General features: G+C 45.9%; 1 protein-coding gene across 2 annotated transcripts in view; it reads left to right on the plus strand.

The window, feature by feature from the left end:
- Window positions 1-21,459, plus strand: part of SH2D6 (SH2 domain containing 6) — a 50,541-nt gene that overhangs the window by 27,127 nt on the left and 1,955 nt on the right. For both annotated transcript variants that reach the window (XM_033950439.1, XM_033950441.1), the window contains 6 exons: window positions 728-809; window positions 1,134-1,164; window positions 1,939-1,981; window positions 14,268-14,308; window positions 15,537-15,620; window positions 20,020-20,181. In XM_033950439.1, coding sequence (XP_033806330.1) covers window positions 728-809; window positions 1,134-1,164; window positions 1,939-1,981; window positions 14,268-14,308; window positions 15,537-15,620; window positions 20,020-20,181 — 443 coding nt within the window. The remainder of the gene's footprint in view (window positions 1-727; window positions 810-1,133; window positions 1,165-1,938; window positions 1,982-14,267; window positions 14,309-15,536; window positions 15,621-20,019; window positions 20,182-21,459) is intronic.

The raw sequence follows: 21,459 nt of genomic DNA on the forward strand, positions 1-21,459 counted from the left end.
CAGGGGTGGGGCTAGGGTGGGCTTGGGGGAGGGATTAGGATTAGGGCGGGGTGAGTGTAACTAGGCGGGCCTGGGGGCAGGGCTAAGGGTCTGGATTTTCCGAAACGAAAATCTGACAACCCTAACCACAGCTCAGAGCGCTAAATGCTCCAATGCTCCTAGGAATATGAAATCACTTCCTGGTCGCAGGGCCAGGAAGTGAAGTCAGAGGGAAAGCCAATGCTGGTGCAAGTAGCAGGCCCAAGAAGCTGGCAAAGATTTAAAGTGGAAGGAGGGGGGAAGGAGGGGGTGGAGAGGTGGACATGTGGGCGCCTCCTACCCTCACTATGCCACTGGTAGACCTCAATTATATCTCCCCTCAGTCATCTCTTTTCCAAGTTGAAAAGCCCTAACCTCTTTAGCCTTTCCTCGTGTAAGAGGAGTTCATTCATTTGAATCTTTCTAATTCCACTATATCTTTTTGAGATATGGCAATCAAAATTGATTGGTAATACTCAAGGTGAGATCACACCATGGAGTGGTACAGAGACATTATAATATTCTTGGTCTTATTCACCATCACTTTCCTAACAATTCCTAATATCCTGTTTGCTTTTTTGGCCACTGCTGCACATTGGGTAGAAGATTTCAGTGTATTGTCTACGATGATACCTAGATCTTTTTCTTGGGTATGTCTGTTTGTTGTATACAGACTTTATCCCCATAACTGATTTTTGTTTCATTCCAGCACCAGAGCTGAACAAGCCATCCCACAGTCTCACTTCTGCGCCAGGCTCAAAACCAAAGATACCTCCCCCCAAGCTACCCAAGTAAGTGGTGTCCTCTTGTGGCAGGAATTGTGAAAGTAGAGATACTGAGATGCTGGGAGTATAGGATACTTACTTTTGGTGTTGTTAGTAAGTAGGACACATCTTTCACTTCAGAACGCACTTCTTTCCAGCAACTGTGGACACCAGAGGTCAATTAATATAAACATGTTTATATGAGTTGCAAATGTGTGTGGGGGGGAGGGGGAACGGGGCAACATCAGCAACTTGTGAAAAACCATTTGTAAGATCCTTGAGGAAGAAGCACTGTTTGATTTTTGAGTAAACTTTCCACTCGTGAATAAAATGTGTTTTTTTTTCCCACAGGCCGAAACTGCCTTTCTCTGCCAAGAGGCATGTGAGTGCTGCCTTTAGATATAAGGGCTGAGGATATAAATATCACATACAGAATTAATGCAGATTGAAAGCTGCTTTTTAAAATGTTCCTCCCATTTTCTTCAAGCCATAAGTGAAATGCACTAGGGTTGGGTATCTATGTTGCAATAGTTGGGGGAGCTTTATGAGCACAGGATTAGGGTTTCAGTATTAGGGTGGTAGCAGGGGATACAACACATCAGAAATGAGTGTGTGGGGGGGTCTCAGTACTGGGGTGGCAGAAGAGTTGCTGGGGGTTGGAGCTGGGGATGGGGTGGCAGAAGGGGGCAAGTTCTTTTTATTTGATATACCTATGGTTATCAGAGGTCTGGGGAAACCCGGACATGTTTTGGAAAAGCCCTGAGCTCCAGCTGCATCTGGAGGGCTTCCAACAAGCATGCATGCATCCGTGCATGCATCCGTGCATGCAGGAAACCCTCCAAACGCAGCCTGGAGATCCGGAGAAAAAGAGATGCGCTTTTGGGGGCAGGGATGGGGGCGGAATGGGGCAGGTCCATGCGTCTGGGTTTTCAAATCGGCAAATCTGGTAACCCTAGATATACCACATCTTAGATGATACCAGCTGAGTGGTTTACAATAATAAAATCAAGACGTTAGAAAAGAATTGCAGTGTTAATAAGAAAGCAATAGAATGGAGAATGCAGGCCAGGGTTGAGATCATGAGGAAACAAAACCCACTCCCCCCTCCCCTCTTCCTGACTGACTTGTAATTGCTTATCCTGTCTTTCCTTTTTAGATATTGGCTGTATCCCTAGACGGTCAGAATACATGTCATCCAGGTACAGTGTATATAGATAGTATCCTTCTGGCCAGGTGCCACAGACAGCCTGAGTCTCACTGTATCTGTCTATTTATTTATTCAATTTTTTTTTTTTAGCCCATCCTCCCAAAGAGGTTACAAATCAGATACTCAAGTATTTTCCTTATCTGCATTAGCAGGTTCACAATCTATCTAATGTATCTGGGGCAGTGGAGGATTAAGTGACTTACCCAGGGTCACAAGGAGCAGTGCAGGGTCTTGAACCCATAACCTCAGGGTGCTGAAGCTATAGCTCTCAAGCATTTTCCATATCTGCCCCAGCAGGTTCACAATCTATCTAATGCACCTGGGACAGAAGAGGATTAAGTGACTTGCCCAGAGTCACAAGGAGTAGCGCAGGGCCTGAACCCATAACCTCAGGGTGCTGAAGCTGTAGCTTTAACCACTGTGCCACACTTTCCTCCATGGACTCGCATTTAAGCTCCTTGCAGCAGCAAACACAAATAGCAACCCAATTACACCTTGTCAGCAGTAGCACAATCCCCAAGGCGTCACAGAAACCTAGACTGAGGCTACGCCAGTTCACCCCATTGAGTGTATCACCACGTGTTCAATAGGTGGTATGTAGTTTTTTCTTTTGTAACCCGCCAGTTTTCTCCTACTGCTCCTTCAATAGATTCCAGCTGTGGCCCAGTTCCAATTGGGCTGGAAGTGGTGCCATGAGCTCTTATTCACAACTATACAGCAATTCTTTTTCATGTGTTTTTGGTTAACTTTATTTCTCAGCTTTTCCAACATGGTACCAACAGTTGTATAGCATTCTCTCCTGCTAACATGCAGCCTCCTTCCTCCCTTCCCCCTACTTGTATGTGTAGGAGTAGAACAAAGAGCAGACCAAACGAGTATAAGGAGCAAAAAAGAATTGAAAGTAACATGTGCCTGACGTGGCCACATTTCGCCCGAGGGCTGATTTGCAGGAAGTGGAACTGGTTGAAGGAGTATTGCAGCAGGACTTTTATGCCTCTGATGCAGCCCTCGGGCAAAATGTGGCCACATTAGGCACATGGTACTTTAAATTTATTTGCAAGAGGTATCCAACAATTTAAACTCTCCCTTCCTTCTAAAAAAGGGATTAAAGGAGTCAAGATCTTCAGTCAATCTTTGCTCTTTAAACTCTCAACTCTGAAATGATCTCCCCTTTTTTTAAGGAGTTCCAGTTCATTTCAATTTTTCCATAAATCTTTAAAAACTACTCTATTTGCCAAACATTTTGAAAACTAATTCTTTTGAAATTTTGCTATTATCTTCTATTTATAATTTGTAAATCAATCCCTGTTTATTTAATTGCTGTAAACCGAGTTGAGCCTTCTTAGAATGATGACTCGGTATACAAAGTTAAGCTTTAGTTTGTTCCAAATACTTGTTTGGTGTTCTCTTTGTTCTAAACCTGAATCATCGCAGATCACCTGCCCTACTTATATGCTTCATTAAAACACAATGGGCCTAGTATTCAGCGTTATTTTTATCCCAGGACAAGCAGGCAGCATATTCTTAACACATGGGTGACGTCACCGACGGAGCCCTCGGTACGGACCTTTTAACTAGAAGTTTCTAGTTGGCCGCACCGCGCGTGCGCGAGTGCCTTCCCGCCCGACGAAGGAGTGCGTGGTCCCCAGTTTCTTCGTTTCCGCGGAGCGAAGAAGACGCGTGTATTTTTTCAACGGCCGTTGAAATCACTTTTTGCCTTCCCGCTCGCGCTTTTGTTATATATTTTTCTTCCTCTACCTTCGGGTTTCCTTTTTCTTTCAATTGCAAAAAAAAAAAAAAAAAAAACTTTGATTTTTATTGTTTCTTTCGTTTTTGCCCCGGCGGGGCCTGTTGCCATTATACAGGCCTCGGACTTCGATTTTGCGGAGGCTATCTTCCCCTTCATGCCCCCGCAGGTCGGTTTTAAGAAGTGCCAGCGGTGTGCACGCCCGATCTCCGTTTCTGACCCACACAATTGGTGTTTGCAGTGCCTGGGTCCGGAGCATCGGGCAGATTCCTGCACCCGCTGTGCCACTTTACAAAAACGTACACTTAAAAACCGAAGAATCCAGCAAACCCTGCTCTTCGGCTCCGAGTCGGCGATGGATTCATCACCCTCAACGGCGGTACCGCAGAAATCGGCACCGTCCAGCTCGACACCGACCGATCCCGCATCGGCGCCACTGGCGCCAGGTAAGCCGGCTAAGAAGCCTTCCTCTTCCCTCGAGCGCCCTCCAGCTACGGTGACGACACCGTCCATACCGGCATCGCACCGGTCCCGTAAACGCTCCGCCCCGATAACGGTGAGTGCCTCGTCATCGGCCTCCTCATCGCCGGGGCGTGGAGCGGCATCCAAGGAACCGAAGAAAAAGAAAGCGGTTCCGATGCCACCCCTGGATGACCGTATCTCGGCCATTCTGCAAACTCAGCTTCAGGAGCAGTTGAAGAAACAGCTTGAACAACTGCTACCCTCTATCCTGGCACCGCTCCTTCCGGTACCAGACCGGCCCGAGCCCCGCACCGAGCCCCCGGTGTCCACTCCTTCGGTACCGGTAAACACCTCGATGCCGATCCTTTCGGCCCAACAACTTCCTGATGATCCTGTGGTTCATTCTCAACCCACAGTGGATCCTGCTCGGCACCAGGCGGTACGGCACTCTTCTCGGGACCGAGAACGACGCCGATCGTCCTCCCCTGGTGCCGTTTCGGTGCGCTCTGGTAAATCTTTGTCCAAGACTCGCCACACCGCACCCTCCACCCCGGTGTCCCGACACGCACCAGAGGTCAGGGATCCTGATTTATGGGAGGAGACTCCTCTCGGTACCGAGGAGGATCCCTCCTCATCTGATGAGGAACCATCGGCACCTGATGCCACCTCTAAACCTGAGCAGTCCTCTTTTTCTAAATTTCTGAGGGAAATGTCTGCTGCTCTGTCACTTCCCCTTGAATCTGACTCCAAAAAGTCCCAAGCCTTTTTAGAAGCCTTAGACTTTGAGCAACCTCCTAAAGAGTTCCTCAAACTTCCCGTACATGACATCTTACGGGAGACATTCTACAAAAACTTGGAAAATCCCCTCACGGTACCGGGAGCTCCCCGTAAACTGGACAACCTTTACCGTGTCATCCCTATTCCAGGATTCGACAAATCTCAATTGCCCCATGAGTCCCTTCTGGTGGAATCCACCTTAAAAAAGACTCAGGGCTCCAGTGTCTATGCCTCTACCCCTCCTGGCAGAGAAGGTAAGACCATGGACAAGTTTGGCAAGAGGCTTTACCAAAATGCCATGCTTGCCAACAGGGCAAACAACTATTCCTTCCATTTTTCCTTTTATCTCAAACACTTGGTCCAACAGCTGTCTGCCCTCCAGAAGTACCTACCTGAGCGCAAGGTCCCGCTATTCCAGCAGCACATATCTGGCCTTCTCCAAATGCGCAAGTATATGGTCCGCTCGATATACGACTCCTTCGAGCTCACCTCTCGGGCCTCTGCCATGGCTGTAGCCATGCGTCGCTTGGCCTGGCTCAGAGTCTCCGACCTGGACATCAACCACCAGGACCGCCTGGCCAACGCCCCCTGTCTCGGGGATGAGCTTTTTGGAGAGTCACTGGATTCCACCACCCAGAAACTCTCCGCCCATGAGACCAGGTGGGACACCCTGATCAAGCCGAAAAAGAAGGCTCCCCCTGCTCGACCCTATCGGCCTCAATCATCTTACCAGCGGAGGTTCTCAGCCAGGCCACTCAATCCACCTCCCCAACAATCTCGGCGACCCCGTCAACAGCAGCACCATGCCCAGGCTCGGTCTCAGGCCACTCAACCCTCCAAGCCTCCTCAGCCTGCTAAACAATCTCAGCCCTTTTGACTCTTCTCTCCAGGGCATAGCCAGTCATCCACCCTCGCTGCCTCTTCCACAGCCTATCGGGGGTCGTCTCACCATTTTCTCAAGCCGTTGGGAAGTCATCACGTCGGACCAGTGGGTCCTCAACATCATCCGCCACGGCTACTCTCTCAACTTCCAGACTCTGCCTCCGGACAACCTTCCCGTAGAGTCTGCTTCAAACTCATCTCAAACCCCCCTCCTCCTGAGGGAGGTTCAATCCCTCCTCCTTCTCAATGCCATCGAAGAAGTACCTCCAGATCAAAGGGGGCAGGGATTCTACTCCCGCTACTTCCTGGTACCCAAAAAGACGGGAGACCTCCGTCCCATTCTCGATCTCAGGGACCTCAACAAGTGTCTGGTCAAGGAGAAGTTCAGAATGCTCTCCCTTGCCACGCTCTACCCTCTTCTTTCTCAACACGACTGGCTATGTTCCCTGGACCTCAAAGAGGCCTACACTCACATCTCCATCAATCAACATTCTCGCCGCTACCTGCGGTTCCAGGTACTGCACCACCACTATCAGTACAAGGTGCTACCGTTCGGCCTCGCCTCCTCACCCAGGGTCTTCACCAAGTGCCTTATAGTGGTAGCGGCCTTCCTCAGGTCTCACAACCTCCAGGTGTTCCCCTATTTGGACGATTGGTTGGTGAAAGCACCTACGTCTCCACTTGTGCTACAGGCTACTCATCACACCATCTCTCTCCTCCACCTCCTGGGGTTCGAGATCAACTACCCCAAGTCGCATCTGCTTCCCACCCAGCGACTTCAATTCATTGGAGCAGTTCTGGACACCACGCTAATGAGGGCTTTTCTCCCCTCCGATCGCAAGCAGACCCTGCTCCATCTCTGCCGTCAGGTACTCATGCATCCCTCCATTCCTGCTCGACAGATGATGGTCCTCCTGGGTCACATGGCCTCGACAGTGCATGTCCTTCCTCTGGCTCGTCTCCACCTTCGTACACCTCAGTGGACGCTCGCCAACCAGTGGTCACAGACTACGGATCTTCTTTCTCATCCCATCTCTGTGACATCATCTCTTCAGCAATCTCTCCAATGGTGGTTGAACTCCTCAAATCTTTCCAGGGGTCTACTTTTCCATCTGCCCCCCCACTCTATGATCATCACCACAGATGCGTCCCCCTACGCGTGGGGAGCTCACCTGGGAGATCTACGCACCCAGGGACTTTGGACCCCACAGGAGCGTCGTCATCACATCAATTTCCTGGAACTCAGAGCCATGTTCTACGCCCTCAAGGCTTTCCAACATCTTCTCTGTCCTCAAGTCCTCCTCCTATGCACAGACAATCAAGTCGCCATGTACTACATAAACAAGCAAGGCGGCACCGGATCTCGCCCCCTTTGTCTGGAGGCTCTGCGCATCTGGACCTGGGCCACGGACCGCAATCTCTTTCTCAGGGCGGTCTATATCCAGGGCGAACAGAACTCTCTGGCCGACAATCTCAGCCGCATCCTTCAACCTCACGAGTGGACGTTGGACCCTCCGACTCTACTCTCCATCTTTGCTCGATGGGGCACTCCGCAGGTGGACCTCTTTGCAGCACCTCACAACCATCAGCTGCCCCAATTCTGTTCCAGACTCTTCTCTCCTCACCGTCTGACCCCGGATGCATTCCTGCTCGACTGGAGGGATCGGTTCCTCTATGCCTTCCCTCCACTTCCTTTGATGTTGCGGACCTTGTCCAAACTCCGCAAGGACAATGCCACCATGATCCTCATCGCCCCTCGGTGGCCTCGTCAACACTGGTTCTCCCTTCTGCTTCAACTCAGCTCCAGGGAGCCCATTCCTCTTCCTGTGTTTCCTACTCTACTTACACAGCAGAATCAGTCTCTACTACATCCCAACCTGTCTTCCCTCCACCTGACAGCTTGGTTTCTCTCGGGCTGACCTCTCCTGAGAATCTATCTCAACCGGTCCGCCTCATTTTGGACGCCTCCAGGAAACCGGCCACTCTCCAATGTTACCATCAGAAGTGGACCAGATTCTCCTCGTGGTGTCTCCGGCATCATCAAGAACCCACCTCTTTGGCGGTGGAAACTGTCTTGGAATATTTGCTCTCGCTGTCCAACGCTGGCCTCAAAACCACCTCCATCAGAGTCCACCTCAGTGCCATCACTGCGTTTCACGAGCCTATTCTCGGAAAACCCCTCACGGCTCATCCTCTGGTTTCAAGATTTATGAGAGGGCTCTTCAACATCAAACCGCCTCTCAAGCCTCCTCCCGTCATCTGGGACCTGAATGTGGTTCTCTCTGCTCTCATGAAACCTCCGTTTGAGCCTCTTGCCACAGCTTCATTCAGGCTTCTTACATGGAAGGTGCTTTTCCTAATTGCCATCACCTCTGCCAGGAGGGTTAGCGAACTGCATGCACTGGTTGCCGACCCACCGTTCACTGTTTTTCACCATGACAAGGTTGTTCTGCGTACCCACCCTAAATTCCTTCCCAAGGTGGTCTCGGCTTTTCACCTCAACCAGTCCATTGTGCTTCCCGTCTTCTTCCCTAAGCCTCACTCGCATCCTGGAGAACAGGCGTTGCACACGCTGGATTGTAAGCGTGCCCTTGCTTACTACCTTGATCGTACCAGAGCTCACCGAACATCCCCTCAGCTCTTTTTGTCTTTCGATCCCAACCGTTTGGGCCGTCCTGTCTCCAAACGGACACTTTCAAATTGGCTTGCTGCCTGTATTGCCTTCTGTTATGCTCGGGCCGGTCTCTCACTGGAAGGATCTGTCACGGCCCACAGAGTCCGAGCTATGGCTGCTTCTGTGGCTTTCCTCCGTTCCACGCCCATCGAGGAAATCTGCAAGGCGGCCACTTGGTCCTCAGTTCACACATTCACTACTCACTACTGTCTGGATGCGTTCTCCAGACGGGATGGACACTTCGGCCAATCTGTGTTACAAAATTTATTTTCCTAATGGCCAACCATCCCTCCTCCCTCTTTGTTAGCTTGGAGGTCACCCATGTGTTAAGAATATGCTGCCTGCTTGTCCTGGGATAAAGCACAGTTACTTACCGTAACAGGTGTTATCCAGGGACAGCAGGCAGATATTCTTAAGTCCCACCCACCTCCCCGGGTTGGCTTCTTAGCTGGCTTATCCTAACTGGGGACCACGCACTCCTTCGTCGGGCGGGAAGGCACTCGCGCACGCGCGGTGCGGCCAACTAGAAACTTCTAGTTAAAAGGTCCGTACCGAGGGCTCCGTCGGTGACGTCACCCATGTGTTAAGAATATCTGCCTGCTGTCCCTGGATAACACCTGTTACGGTAAGTAACTGTGCTATCTGGTCGGGAATGGCTCTTGGCTGGCTAAATGGCACACAGTTGACTATCCGCTGATATTCATTCATATGCTGAAAGGTTGGACAAGCTGGGGCTCTTTACCCTGGAAAAGCGGAGACTTAGAGGGGACATGATAGAGACTTATAAAATTATGAAAGGCATAGAGAAGGTGGAGAGGGACAGATTCTTCAAACTAGGGGGGACAACAAAAACAAGAGGTCAGTCAGAAAAACTGAGAGGAGACAGATTCAAAACGAATGCAAGGAAGTTCTTCTTCACTCAGATGGTGGTGGACACCTGGAACACGCTTCCAGGGGAGGTGATAGGACAGAGTACAATACTGGGGTTCAAAAAGGGACTGGATGACTTCCAGGAAGAGAAGGGGATTGCAGGGTACAGATAAAGGGTTACTTTACAGGATATTAAATGAATAGGGTATGATTGTTTTAGGTTAGGAGCACTTACAGGTCATGGGCCTGGGGGTCTGCCGTGGGAGCGGACTGCTGGGCACGATGGACCCCTGGTCTGATATGGCAGGGGCAATGCTTATGTTCTTATGGAACTGTGGGCTATCTCAAGCTGAATATCCCAGTTTTCAGACTGGCCGGTGACTGGTAATGTCTTGCAACATAGCTGGCCACTGCCAATATTCAGTAGCTTGCCAGTTAAGTTTGACGGCCAAAGACAACCACTTGGAAGGGTGGTATTAGCTGGTGAATATTGGCATGGCTGGCTATGTCTTGGCTGGCCAAAAATAGACCAGAAATTCAATGCTGATGGTCAGATACTGTGCTGGCATTGAATTTCTGGTATCGCTGGTGATCTCCCATGGTTTGAATTTCAGGTGTCTAATTGTTTGCTAGTTAAAGCTCTTATTGGTATGATTGGAGGTGCCATCTCACTGCTCAGCATCGATCCCTGCTCAACTCTTCCATGGGCTTATCATAATCCTAAATGTCCTTTCTTTATATAAAAATGAAAAAGAAATTGGGGATTTAGCTTTCACCTTTTCAGTAGTAGCCCAAGGTGAGTTACATTCATGATCGCAGCAGGAGGGATACCCAGTCCCTCCTGCTGACACCCGCCATGAACCTCCCCCCGAACAATTGTGGCAGGAGGGATTCCTAGACCCTCCTGCCGATACCTGCCACAACCCCCCCCCCCCCGAATGATTGCAGCAGGAGGGATACCCAGTCCCTCCTGCTGACACCCGCCATGAACCCCCGTCCAAATGATCGTGGCAGGAGGGATGCTCAATCCCTTCTGCCGACACCTGCCATGACCCCACCCCCCCAAATGATTGCAGCAGGAGGGATACCCAGTCCCTCCTGGCACCCGTGAACCCACCCCAAAGCCCAATCTCTCCTGCTGGAACCCCCCACCTCCCCCAAACGATCGCAGCAGGAGGGATGCCCAGCCCTTCCTGCTGACACTTCCTACCCCCCCCCCGAAAGGTCACCCCCACTCCACCGCTTAGGCGGCTTCTGAGACCAGGTGTCCTATACAGTATCCGGGTCTCTGTGTGTGTAACATATGGACAACATCTGTGCCATTAAAAGAGAAAAAAGCCCCAACAGCTGAGTGACAGGAGGCTGCTTTGGGGCTTCCCCAAACTGGCTCTACGCATGTGTCAAAGTCACTTTTAGAGTGACTGGATGGTCGGGATTACAGCGAACCTCTGTGCATCGATCGCTGTTCCACAATCAGCCAAAAATTGGCCAACAGCGACTTGCATGGTCTTAGCGACCATGTTTAGTGCATCTAGCCCACAGTTTGCTAAAATTCAGTTAGTCTACCCATATCTATTCCTATTAGTGTTTGTCTTTTGCAGTCCTAATCCCGGACCTTTATCTGTGAACTGAACACAGAACATAAACATTTATTAAGAATAAAAGAAATTTATTTTTTTTTAATCAGCCTCTATGTATTGTTCTCCTTTACCTTTTGAGCCTCACAATGCCACATTCGCTTTTTATCCTAACTCGTACATATCTTGTCACCCAATTTTACCTTATTGGTAGAGAGAGGCTCAAAACCTAACATCAGTGTTAGAGGCAGTTAACACTGTACTAGTGTCAGCATTATTGTATGCATAATGCTCAAAAGCTCTATAGCACAGGAAAAGACGTGTGCATCAAAGATTAGCACAAATTGTATTCAGATGGAGGTTAATGAGGTAATTTCCTATTCCCTCCTAATGCTCAGAGAACAGCACAGAAAACAAAGAAGCCCTTAAAACTAAGAACCCAGCGCCAGCTCTGAGCTGGCAATGGGGTATTCGAATAAAGGATTTCCCATGATTTTTCCTCTAAAATATGCCAGTTGGGAGGAGGTTTTTAGTTAAGTGTTTTTGGCGGGGATCCTGTCTACCATCCAGCTGATGCTGAATTGAGCTTCTGGTGGAGGGAGCCAGTGCTGATTCCAGCAGGCACTGTGGAGGACACATGCTGACATCATCGGGGCTTTCTGTTTCACAATAGGCTGCTACAGCACATAGCTGAAGGGGCTTGCCCAACGGGTACACTAGGCCTTTTGAGAGCCCCTTGAAGCACTGAGGAGCAACGAGAAATGACAGACATTTTTTTACTTTTAAATTGCATTTTGGGCTCAGACAGGGAAGCAGAAAGCTAAGTTGAAAACGTCAACTCCTACCTCTGCTGGCACGGTAGATAAGTTTGTAGCCCTGACAAGTTCTAAAGGATTGCTTACAATGCAGGCACTCTCGCCATGAGAAGTTTCTTTAAGTTCCCCTGACCGTACTCCCTCACCCCTCCCTTTCCTTCTGAAAAGGTCCACCAGGCTAGCTTCACATGTACAGGAACTCCAAGTCTGTACGTGCAATTGGCAGTTTTGCACTAGTGGAGCCTGATAATCCATTAGAGACCAGATCTAAAATTGTGCCTCACATCCAGTGTCCTGCTAATCCTTGAATGGCCTCTGACCCAGCACCAGCAGCACTTTTTAATGCAGACCCTTCGATCTGCTGCTCTTTGCGTTTTATCCTTGATTCTAAGGAGGGAACAAGGCCTGCAATGAAGCCCTAAGGGAAGGCAGTGATGATGCACAGTGCCAATGCAAGGATGTTAAATGCCCTAAGGGAACATCCAGCCTTGTGCCCCTTTTCCATTCCCCCACAACACAGACACAACACAACACAACACAACACAGTACAGCATTCTTCACTCCTGTCTTTCCTATCCCATATTCTGCACAACACAAGCAATATCCATCCCTCTCGTCTTCACCCCTCCCCAAGTGCCTTCAACATTCCCCCTCTCTTTCTCTCTCCCCCAATACTCTGCTCAGTATTCCCCTCTTTTTTCCTCCATCAGTGGCTCTGGCACACCACTGCCTCTTTCAGTGGCAGTAGGTCCATCACAACATAGTCCTATCCTCCTCCCCGCCCCCCTCCCATCTTTCTCCATGTGTCTAATTGCAGCATCCACCCTCCCCCTACTTCTCTGCTTTGAAACAACATCAAGTTTCCCTCTCCTTTTTCCCTTCTCCAGGCTCCCAGATTCTGCACTTATCTCTACTCTCCATGCTTCCTGCTACCTTTTAACAGTAAAGCGAAGTTACTTACCTGTAACGGGAGTTCTCCGTGGACAGCAGGATAAGTCTGCTGTCCACGGAGAACTCCCGTTACAGGTAAGTAATTTCGCTATACTGCTTGTCCATGGAGAACAGATAATACCAACAATTCAGTATGTGCACTGTTGCCGATGCTGCTTCCATCCCACCCCCACCCCCAAATTGTGCTCTCTAGGCAACCACCTAGATTATCTAATTCTTAGACCAGCTCTGAAGCCATTAACTACTTTGCAATTTGTGTGTAGAAATTGTGTGACATTTTTATTTATTTATTTAATTTGCTCTCTAGCCCGTTGTCCCCAAAGAGCTCAGAACGAGTTACAGGTTTAACATATATAATTTCTGTACAAGTTTACGATACAAGTTTTTATCCTAATGTGATACATGCTAGGGGCTACAGTTTACTGATTACAATTTTCTATGGTTGTCCTTACGATGCACGCTATACCCAATTTGACACACAGAAAGTTACAGGGTATGATACAAGTTATCCTTATGTGACACATACTGGTTCTGGTACCAATATACATCTCTCTGAGTCTATTGGTCAAGGGTAGGGGTTTAGGTGAAGAGGTATGTTTTTATTGCTTTTCTAAAGCTGAGGAGTCCTTCAAGGGATCTGATCTGCTGGGGCAGTCGATTCCAGTGACTCGGTATGAAGTGGGAGTAGGACCGTCGCTTTGCGGTATGCAGTTATGGACTAACTTAATACATCAATGGCGAGCTTTTAAGAGTTCTGATCTGGTTCGTTTACAGAAGTTAGATAGCTCTAAATCTAATAGATACTGGCACTGTCGTCTTGAAGCTGGGACATTAGATCATTTGTTATGCTATTGTTCATTAATACTTGCTTTTTGGAAATCAATATGGGGTCAAATGAATAATTTATTAGATAATCTGGTGGCATTATCCTATGACACTGTACTGTTTGGCATGTCAATGAGGACTAAAAGCCAAATATCCTCTAATAATAATAAGCTTCTACTCATTATGACAGGGGTTGCCATACAACAGATTACAAATAATTGGAAAAATTACAGCTTTTGGTGGTCACATTTTCAAAATGGAAAGGATAATTGCGTGCAGCAAGGAAATTTTAAGAAATTTCAGATTATTTGGGAGCCATTAACAAGATACTGTAAAGATTGAAATTATTGCATAGAATAAATATTAATTCCCTTTTGTTCATACACGTCCAGGGTGGGGTGGAAATATTTTATGATTTCTTTTGTTTATGATTAATTGTTGGATATAAGGTAGGGGGATATTTGATGAAAACTATAATTTGATGATATAATAAGTAATGTTAAAGTATAAAATGATTGTATTTTGTGTTATACTTATTGTGAGTTTTAAAAAAAATTAATAAAGATTTATTTTAAAAAAATAGAGTTTTGATCCCTTCATCACACCCTTGTAGCGTCGTTCTGCGCTGCACTCACCCCCAACTCCCTGCGTCTTATATTTAGAAATGGCTCTGATCACTTGTTTCTTAATCCTTACAGGTACAAAGCCTCAAGTTGTGACTCCTGAAAACATAGCAGAGGTGAGAGCAGCTGCTACTGATGGGAAAGTTTTAGCAGGGGAGTAGGGCAGTGGGAGGGGGGGTGTGGTAAGCAGAATGAGTGGATGATGTGGAGAGTTGGGGAGAAGTAGATAAAAACTGTGGAGAAAAACAGGGTAGTGAAGAGGCAGGTGGAAGTAAGAAAAGCAGTATTCATGTAGGGAGAGACTGGAAAGATGAGAATATTTTTGCATCCTCATTGTCAGTACTAAACGAGTGACTTTTGAAGAGGTAACTAGTTACTGGATACAGACTGCCTAAGTCCTGCTGTCACTATATGCATCCTTGTTAATGCTCGAAGATATGATCACATTTCTCCTTTTTTAAAGGAATATCACTGGCTACCCGTTAAATTTCGCCTTATGCATAAGGCTTTGACGCTTGCATATAAAGCATTACCATCAGGTCAACCAAACTATTTAGAAAAACTATTAGTTCCCTATAAGCCTTCTTGTAGTCTACGTTCATTGACTGCTCATCAACTTGCTTTACCTGCTGTTTATTTGGGACGTCTAGCTTCTACGCAGAAGTCTGCCTTTTTTTTGCAGCAGTTCCTCACCTGTGGAATTCCCTCCCAGTCATAATTTGTTCTGAGTTATCTTATGTAAAATTCAGATCAATGGTTAAGATGCATCTTTTGGGTTTAGCATTTTTAAGAGAGGATTGGTGACTTAGGATCCTGTTTTTGGCAACTATTTAAACAAGATTTAAGCAAAAATTGTTTGTTTTTAGTTTTAGAGTTGTAGATTATTTGGATTTAATTAATTTTTTTCTTTTTTTTCCTATTTTAATTGGCATTCTTTTCGTTTCTTGTCTTTATATATTTTGTACACCGTGCTGTTGATAAATCGAAGTGCGGTTAAAACTTTTAATAAACATAACATCCTGAGGACTCCTGGATCAGGATGTGCTCCCTAGCTGACTCTCCTTTCTACTGCGCTCAGTTCCTCATTGCATCCCTTCAAAGTGATATATAATAGGTGGCTGACTTGCTGCCAGGCTAGTCCATGTTAGATATTCACTTCTGCCATCTCTGCAGAATGAATTAGTTACTTGTAGTGTGACATGACACTCAGACACTGCTGTGATGTGGTGTCCAGCTGACACCTGGGCAGGTGGAATGTGGTAGGATGATGTGATGCTAATAGGGTGTATTGGAGCCAGGAGATGTCAACAGCCTGTGCTCAGGTTTGCTTTACATTTTCTGCAGGATGCCAGTGTGGTGAATAAAGCCTGGTATGGAGGTCACTGCACCCGTGGTGCGGCTGAGAGCGCCCTGCTCAGAGCCAGTACGGTAAGTGTACAAGATCTAGACTGTATCCCCTCCAGGGCCAGCTAGCGGCATTTTATCTGCTGTAAGCTCTGTACATATCAGGCTTATGCAATGCCAACACTCACAACTAAACATCAGAATAAAGATGGCCTGCACTGTTTTATTCAACACATCTTTAGCTTGAACTAGAGATGAAATAGGTTTCCCACAAAAGATAAGCATGGGTCAGTTTAGGCTTTCCAGAGTCAAAAATGAGAGAATTCTTAGTGGGGAGTTAATGCAGGGCACACCAGAGGGGAAGGAGTCAATCAGCATTAATTTATAGGTCTCCGAAGAGGGATCCCTACATTCTCTGGGAAAAGCTGGAATGATTTTATTGAAAAGTTCATTCTTGCTATTTTCAGTCATTTTTTCGGACTTTACAGATGAACTCCCCTCTTACCCTCCAGTTTCTAAAAATCATGGTTCACTGGATAGCTCATGACTGGTAGATGTGTAAATTGAGACTTGTTAAAAAACTATTTAAATGAGCTTTGGTCATAATTCAATTGAAAAAAAGATCTCACTAGATTGCATTTTAAGCATTGTGCTAGCAGAGGACGACTCTGGTGTGGTGTAATGCACATGCCCTTTCATGAACAAAGCTATAGCGTTGATTGGTGCCTATAGGTCTGGAGCTTCAACTTCCATTGGCTAACACAGCTTCCACTCCAGCACCTCTTGTCAGGGACCGTGAACTTGCTGTACCACCTTGAAATGTGATAACAAAAGTATAGGTTAAATGCCTCTGTAAAAGTCTAGCCCTGATAGGAATGAATGATAAGCCCTTAACATTCTAATACGTTCATTAATCATTTCAAGACTGGATTATTGTAACTCTTTATATCAGGGCATAACACAAAAAGAAATAAGAAGATTACAGATAATATAAAACACAGCAATAAAAATTATCACTAACTCAAAAAAATAGGATCACGTTACACCACTTCTACAAGCAGCTACCAATCACACATAGAATAACCTTTAAAATTTTACTGTTAACTTTTAAAATTCAACAAACTCATGCTCCAACTTTTCTACATTGTTTCTTTTTTTTTTTTTTTTTTTCTTAACACAGTATTCTCCATCCAGGGCATTGAGATCAACACAACAACAGCTATTGACTATTCCTTCATTAAAGATAATAGGAACCAGAAGATCTACCATTTTCTCAGTTATAGCACCCCAGCTTTGGAACAAAAAGGTTTTTTGTTCAAGGACGCTCTTGAAAAATAGACAACACAATTTCACAAATCACCAAACTTCTTAGATCTAAATTAGATTTCTGTATAGATTATAGATTCATCTTTTTTCTTCTTTTTTTCTTTTCTTTCCTTTCTTTTTTCTCCTTTTTGTTTTACCTACCAAATGTGTTCCCCGCTAAATGTTTTCTTTCTCTCTTTAAAAATTGTAGTTCATCCCTTTCACCTTCCGTACCGGTTATGTATTAAAATGGATAGAATTTGACTGTAATTATGTTAAAGAATTTTGTTCTGCCCCCCCCCATTTTTAAAATGTTATACGCTTTGAAGCTTTTGATATTGCGTACATAACAAAAATTTAATAAACTTGAAACTCTGCTGATGGAGGAAGGAAGGTGTCAATTGTACAGTAGTGACATCTAGTAGCTGTATTTTTTAAGGTCCATGGTTGCAAGTTCTGTAAGGAGCTCTAGTGCACTTGGATCCTAACCTTAGGCATAGTTTAGGGTGGGAGGGAAGGGGTGGTGTCTCCTTCTCAAATGCTGCAGTATTGGTGATGAACTAGCTCCTTTCCCCACACAGCTAATATAACTTCCCTACTTCTGGCCTCCCACTTCCCACCCCCCAAACTAAACAGGGAACCCACACCAATACTTTTGACCCATGGATATCCTTGTAGTGAATGAGCTAGGTATGTAGAGAAGGGAAAATAAATTGAAGGGGAACAGGTAGTAACAAATGGGATCTGATGCCATGAGCTTTCAGCAGAGGCTGCTTCTGAATGAGGTGGAAACCCAAACTGATCAGTTACAAAATGAGCAAAAAAACATACCGGTAATTGCACAAAACTATATATAGCTTTCTTCTTGGGCTGAAGTGTCCTGTAAAGGCAGTACAGTGGGAAGAGGATATTTACCTACTTGGGGGTACAAGTGTTCTAAGCTCCAGAGGGAACCACCAAGGGCCATCAGTGAAATATCTGTGCCCAGGAAGAGGATAGTTATAACAGAAGAAAATCTTCAAGCACTTTGTAAGCAGTTGAGACTGAAGTCTTTTGCACCAGATCCCAGCCCTTGTTCCAGCTGATCTAAAAGCCCAAAGAAACAATGGTAAATCCAGACCAGACCATGTGGCCTGATTTTGTCCTGATCCTAGGAAGGAGGTTTTGGCCTATGAAACCTAGTCAAAAATGTATTCATTAAAAAGGGATCCTCTTATTTTCATTTATTAATCTTTTAAGTGAACTAACATGGCTACCACACTACTTTATCCTAAATTTAAAAATAATTTGTCCACTTTCATTGTCTGGCCCTTTTATTTATCTGATTTTACTGAGGTCTCAGTCTCTGATTCCTACTTTCCTTTCCTTTGTCTTCTATTAACTCTTTCCAATGTCCCCTGTCCATTTGTCATTATTCCCTGCTGTTTTCACTTCCACCACATCAGTTCAGACATTGATCATTTTTCTTACTGTCCAATCTTTAGTCTCCTTCTTAACTGTGTATATATACAGCTTTCCATCTCTTTCACAGTCCCCTTCTCTTATTCTCAGTCTTTCACTAACTTTTCTCTTTCTCTTTCATCCAACATCTTCTGTATTCCCCTTTCTCCCACCCACCCCCCACCCCAGTATGTCTTCCATTTCCTTCCTAGGACCTGCAGTAGTGCTCAAAACAGAAAAGACATACGGGGTCATTCCTTCCGTGCATGTCACTGGCCTCACTGCTGACTGTTGGTCTCACTCCTCTGAAATAGCAAATCTATCAGAGAGATGAAACCAAAGAAGCCAGCAGTTTCATACCTCTTCTGTTCATGAGCTCTGCTGCAGGTCCCAAGAAAGCTGTGGGAGGGGGAAATATGGAAGTTAGGGCTGGGGAAGCTTCCCCAAGTTCATTATAAGGGGCTCCTATGCGTTCCCTCTGGTCATCCAGTCGGCTTTTGAACAAGCAGCCAAGCAACCAGAAAACCACACTACCAACCAGCAGCTCAGAGCTTCACTTTTTGTTTCTCCTTTAGAGTACTGAAAGGAACTCTGTGTGCGTTCACACATGCATAGAACAGATTATTCTAGTTTGTAATAATTTTTTTTAAGTGTTCACATAGAATTAACATGATCTGATTTTTTTTAAATTACTTTTTAATTATATGCATACAGCACATCTGATTTCTTGGATCACAGATTTTGAAATTACTGTTTTGTTTTCTTCCCCTCTCAAATACTTTCATTTACATTTGACTATTAATATTACATTTACATTTGACTAAGAATGTTATAATGCCCCTGTATTGCTCCATGGGGCAACATCACCTGGAGTATTGTGTTCAATTCTGGTCTCCTTATTTCAAGAAAGATATAGCGGCACTAGAAAAGGTTCAAAGAAGAGCGATCAAGATGATAAAGGGGATGGAACTCCTCTAATATGAGGAAAGACTATAAAGACTAGGGCTCTTCAGCTTGGAAAAGAGATAGCAGAGGGGAGATATTATCGAAGTCTACAAAATCCTGCATGGTGTAGAATGGGTACAAGTGGATCGATTTTGTACTCCTTCAAAAATTACAAAGATTAGGGGACACTCGATGAAGTTACAGGGAAATACTTTTAAAACCAATAGGAGGAAACATTTTTTCACTCCGAGAATAGTTAAGCTCTGGAATGCATTGCCAGAGATTGTGGTAAAAGTGGATAGCGAAGCTGGTTTTAAGAAAGGTTTGTACAATTTTCTGGAGGAAAAGTCCATAGTCTGCTATTGAGAAAGACATGGGGGAAGCCACTGCTTGCCCTGGATCGGTACCATGGAATGTTGCTACTCCTTGGGTTTTGGCCAGGTACTAGGGACCTGGATTGGCCACCGTGAGAACGGGATACTTGGCTTGATGGACCATTGGTCTGACCCAGTAAGGTTTTTCTTATGTTCTTATGGCTGGGAAAACAGACCCAGTTCAGTCAGCCATGGTGTGGTATCCTGTATGAGTCAATGTGAATGAAAAGGTGCTGATTTTCCAAAGGGGCACAAATACAGATTTTATGAGGTCTTTTATTACTTCATTCCAGCCTCCTTAGACAGATGCCATCTGTTCAATGCCGCCTGTGAAGGGTGTCTGTTACTGACCGCATAGTATATTGCAGAAGTGAGCTTTAAACAGTCTCTACCTCTTACTGTGATTTTATTCCCGGTAGGATGGCTCATATATGGTACGACACAGCTCTGGTCATAGCTCCAGCAAGCAGCCTTACACATTAGTGGTCCTGTACAAAGGACAGATCTACAATATTCCCATCCGTCACTTGGCAAGCAGTCAGTCTTACACTCTGGGGAAAGAGGGTAAAGCCTATGAAGAGGTGAGTCACTATATGAAAGGCCAGTAGAAATTGTGTTTGACCCATTTGCTGGCCCTCAGATCTGGATATGTACCTCAGAAGGAGAGCCAACGCCAGTGTGGACAGCAAGTTAGAAATGCTGCTCAAGCTGGGGAAGCCATATAAGGGAAGGGAAGTGGAGCGCACGCGGCAGGGGGGGAGAAGAGGGTGAAAGGGGAATTACCGCCCTGGGCGCCTCCCACTGAGTCTCTGTGATGAATGTAACTAGGAGTGTAGCCCTTGAGGCAATTTGATCCTTAGAGAATTCCAGAAATTCATCTACTGTATATTTTAACAGAATTGATTACAGTATTACATTTAAAGCTCTATACCACCTGATCTTGTGCTTTCATCCTGCACATTAAGTTCTTATTTGCCAGGCTGGCCTGGTGGCATGCACTGAATACTGTCATCTGAAATATCCCCTGTTAATCCTCAAGAAGGATCTTCTACTCCTGGGTCAGTAGGGTAGACTGCAGAAGTGCTGTTCACTAGAGCTGCCTGATTCAGAGAAAAACAATTTTTTTGATTCAATTTGATTTGGCCCACTGAATTGATTTTTTTGATTCGATTCACTTTTCCTGCCCAATCGGGCATTTTTTTCAAATGGCCTGGCGGGTTTATTTTGTAGCTTCTTCACCCCCCCTCCTTTGCCATCCAACCCCACGCCGGCACTGTGGTGTAAACAAAATAAACAAAAAAGACTTTTCCTCCCTCTGTTAGGTCCTAGCTCACACTCGCTGCCTAACATCAGCTCTGGCAGGATACACATTTCAGATCTGACATATTGTCATCACAAAATAGAAAATAAAATTATTTTTTCTACCTTTTTGTTGTCTGGTCATTTTATTATTCACATTATGGTGGTCCCAGGCTCTGGTTTCTGTTTGTCTTCTGTTAACTTGCTCACCAGGGTCTCCTGCCCATTTGATGTTTTCTTCTTTCTCCATGCTCACCATCCATCTTCCATCTCTGTACTTTTCCTTCCACAGCTATATCCAATATTTGTTTCTTTCCCACTTGTCTACCATCTCTTTCTCTCCCTGCCTTGTGCCCTGGGTCAAACCTCTCTATTCCCCTCCATGCAGTATCTCTCTCTTCCTCCCCTCCATTATCATGTGCAACATTTCTTTCTCTCCCTATGCACCATCTCTCCCTGCCCTCCACCCTATGTCCAACATATTTCCCTCTCTCTTCTCCATGTGTCTCCCTCTCCTCCACCATATACAGGATTTCTCGCTCTCTCCTCCCATGTGCATC

This window comes from Geotrypetes seraphini, chromosome 6 (genome assembly GCF_902459505.1).
Source record: "Geotrypetes seraphini chromosome 6, aGeoSer1.1, whole genome shotgun sequence".
Classification (NCBI taxonomy): domain Eukaryota; kingdom Metazoa; phylum Chordata; class Amphibia; order Gymnophiona; family Dermophiidae; genus Geotrypetes; species Geotrypetes seraphini.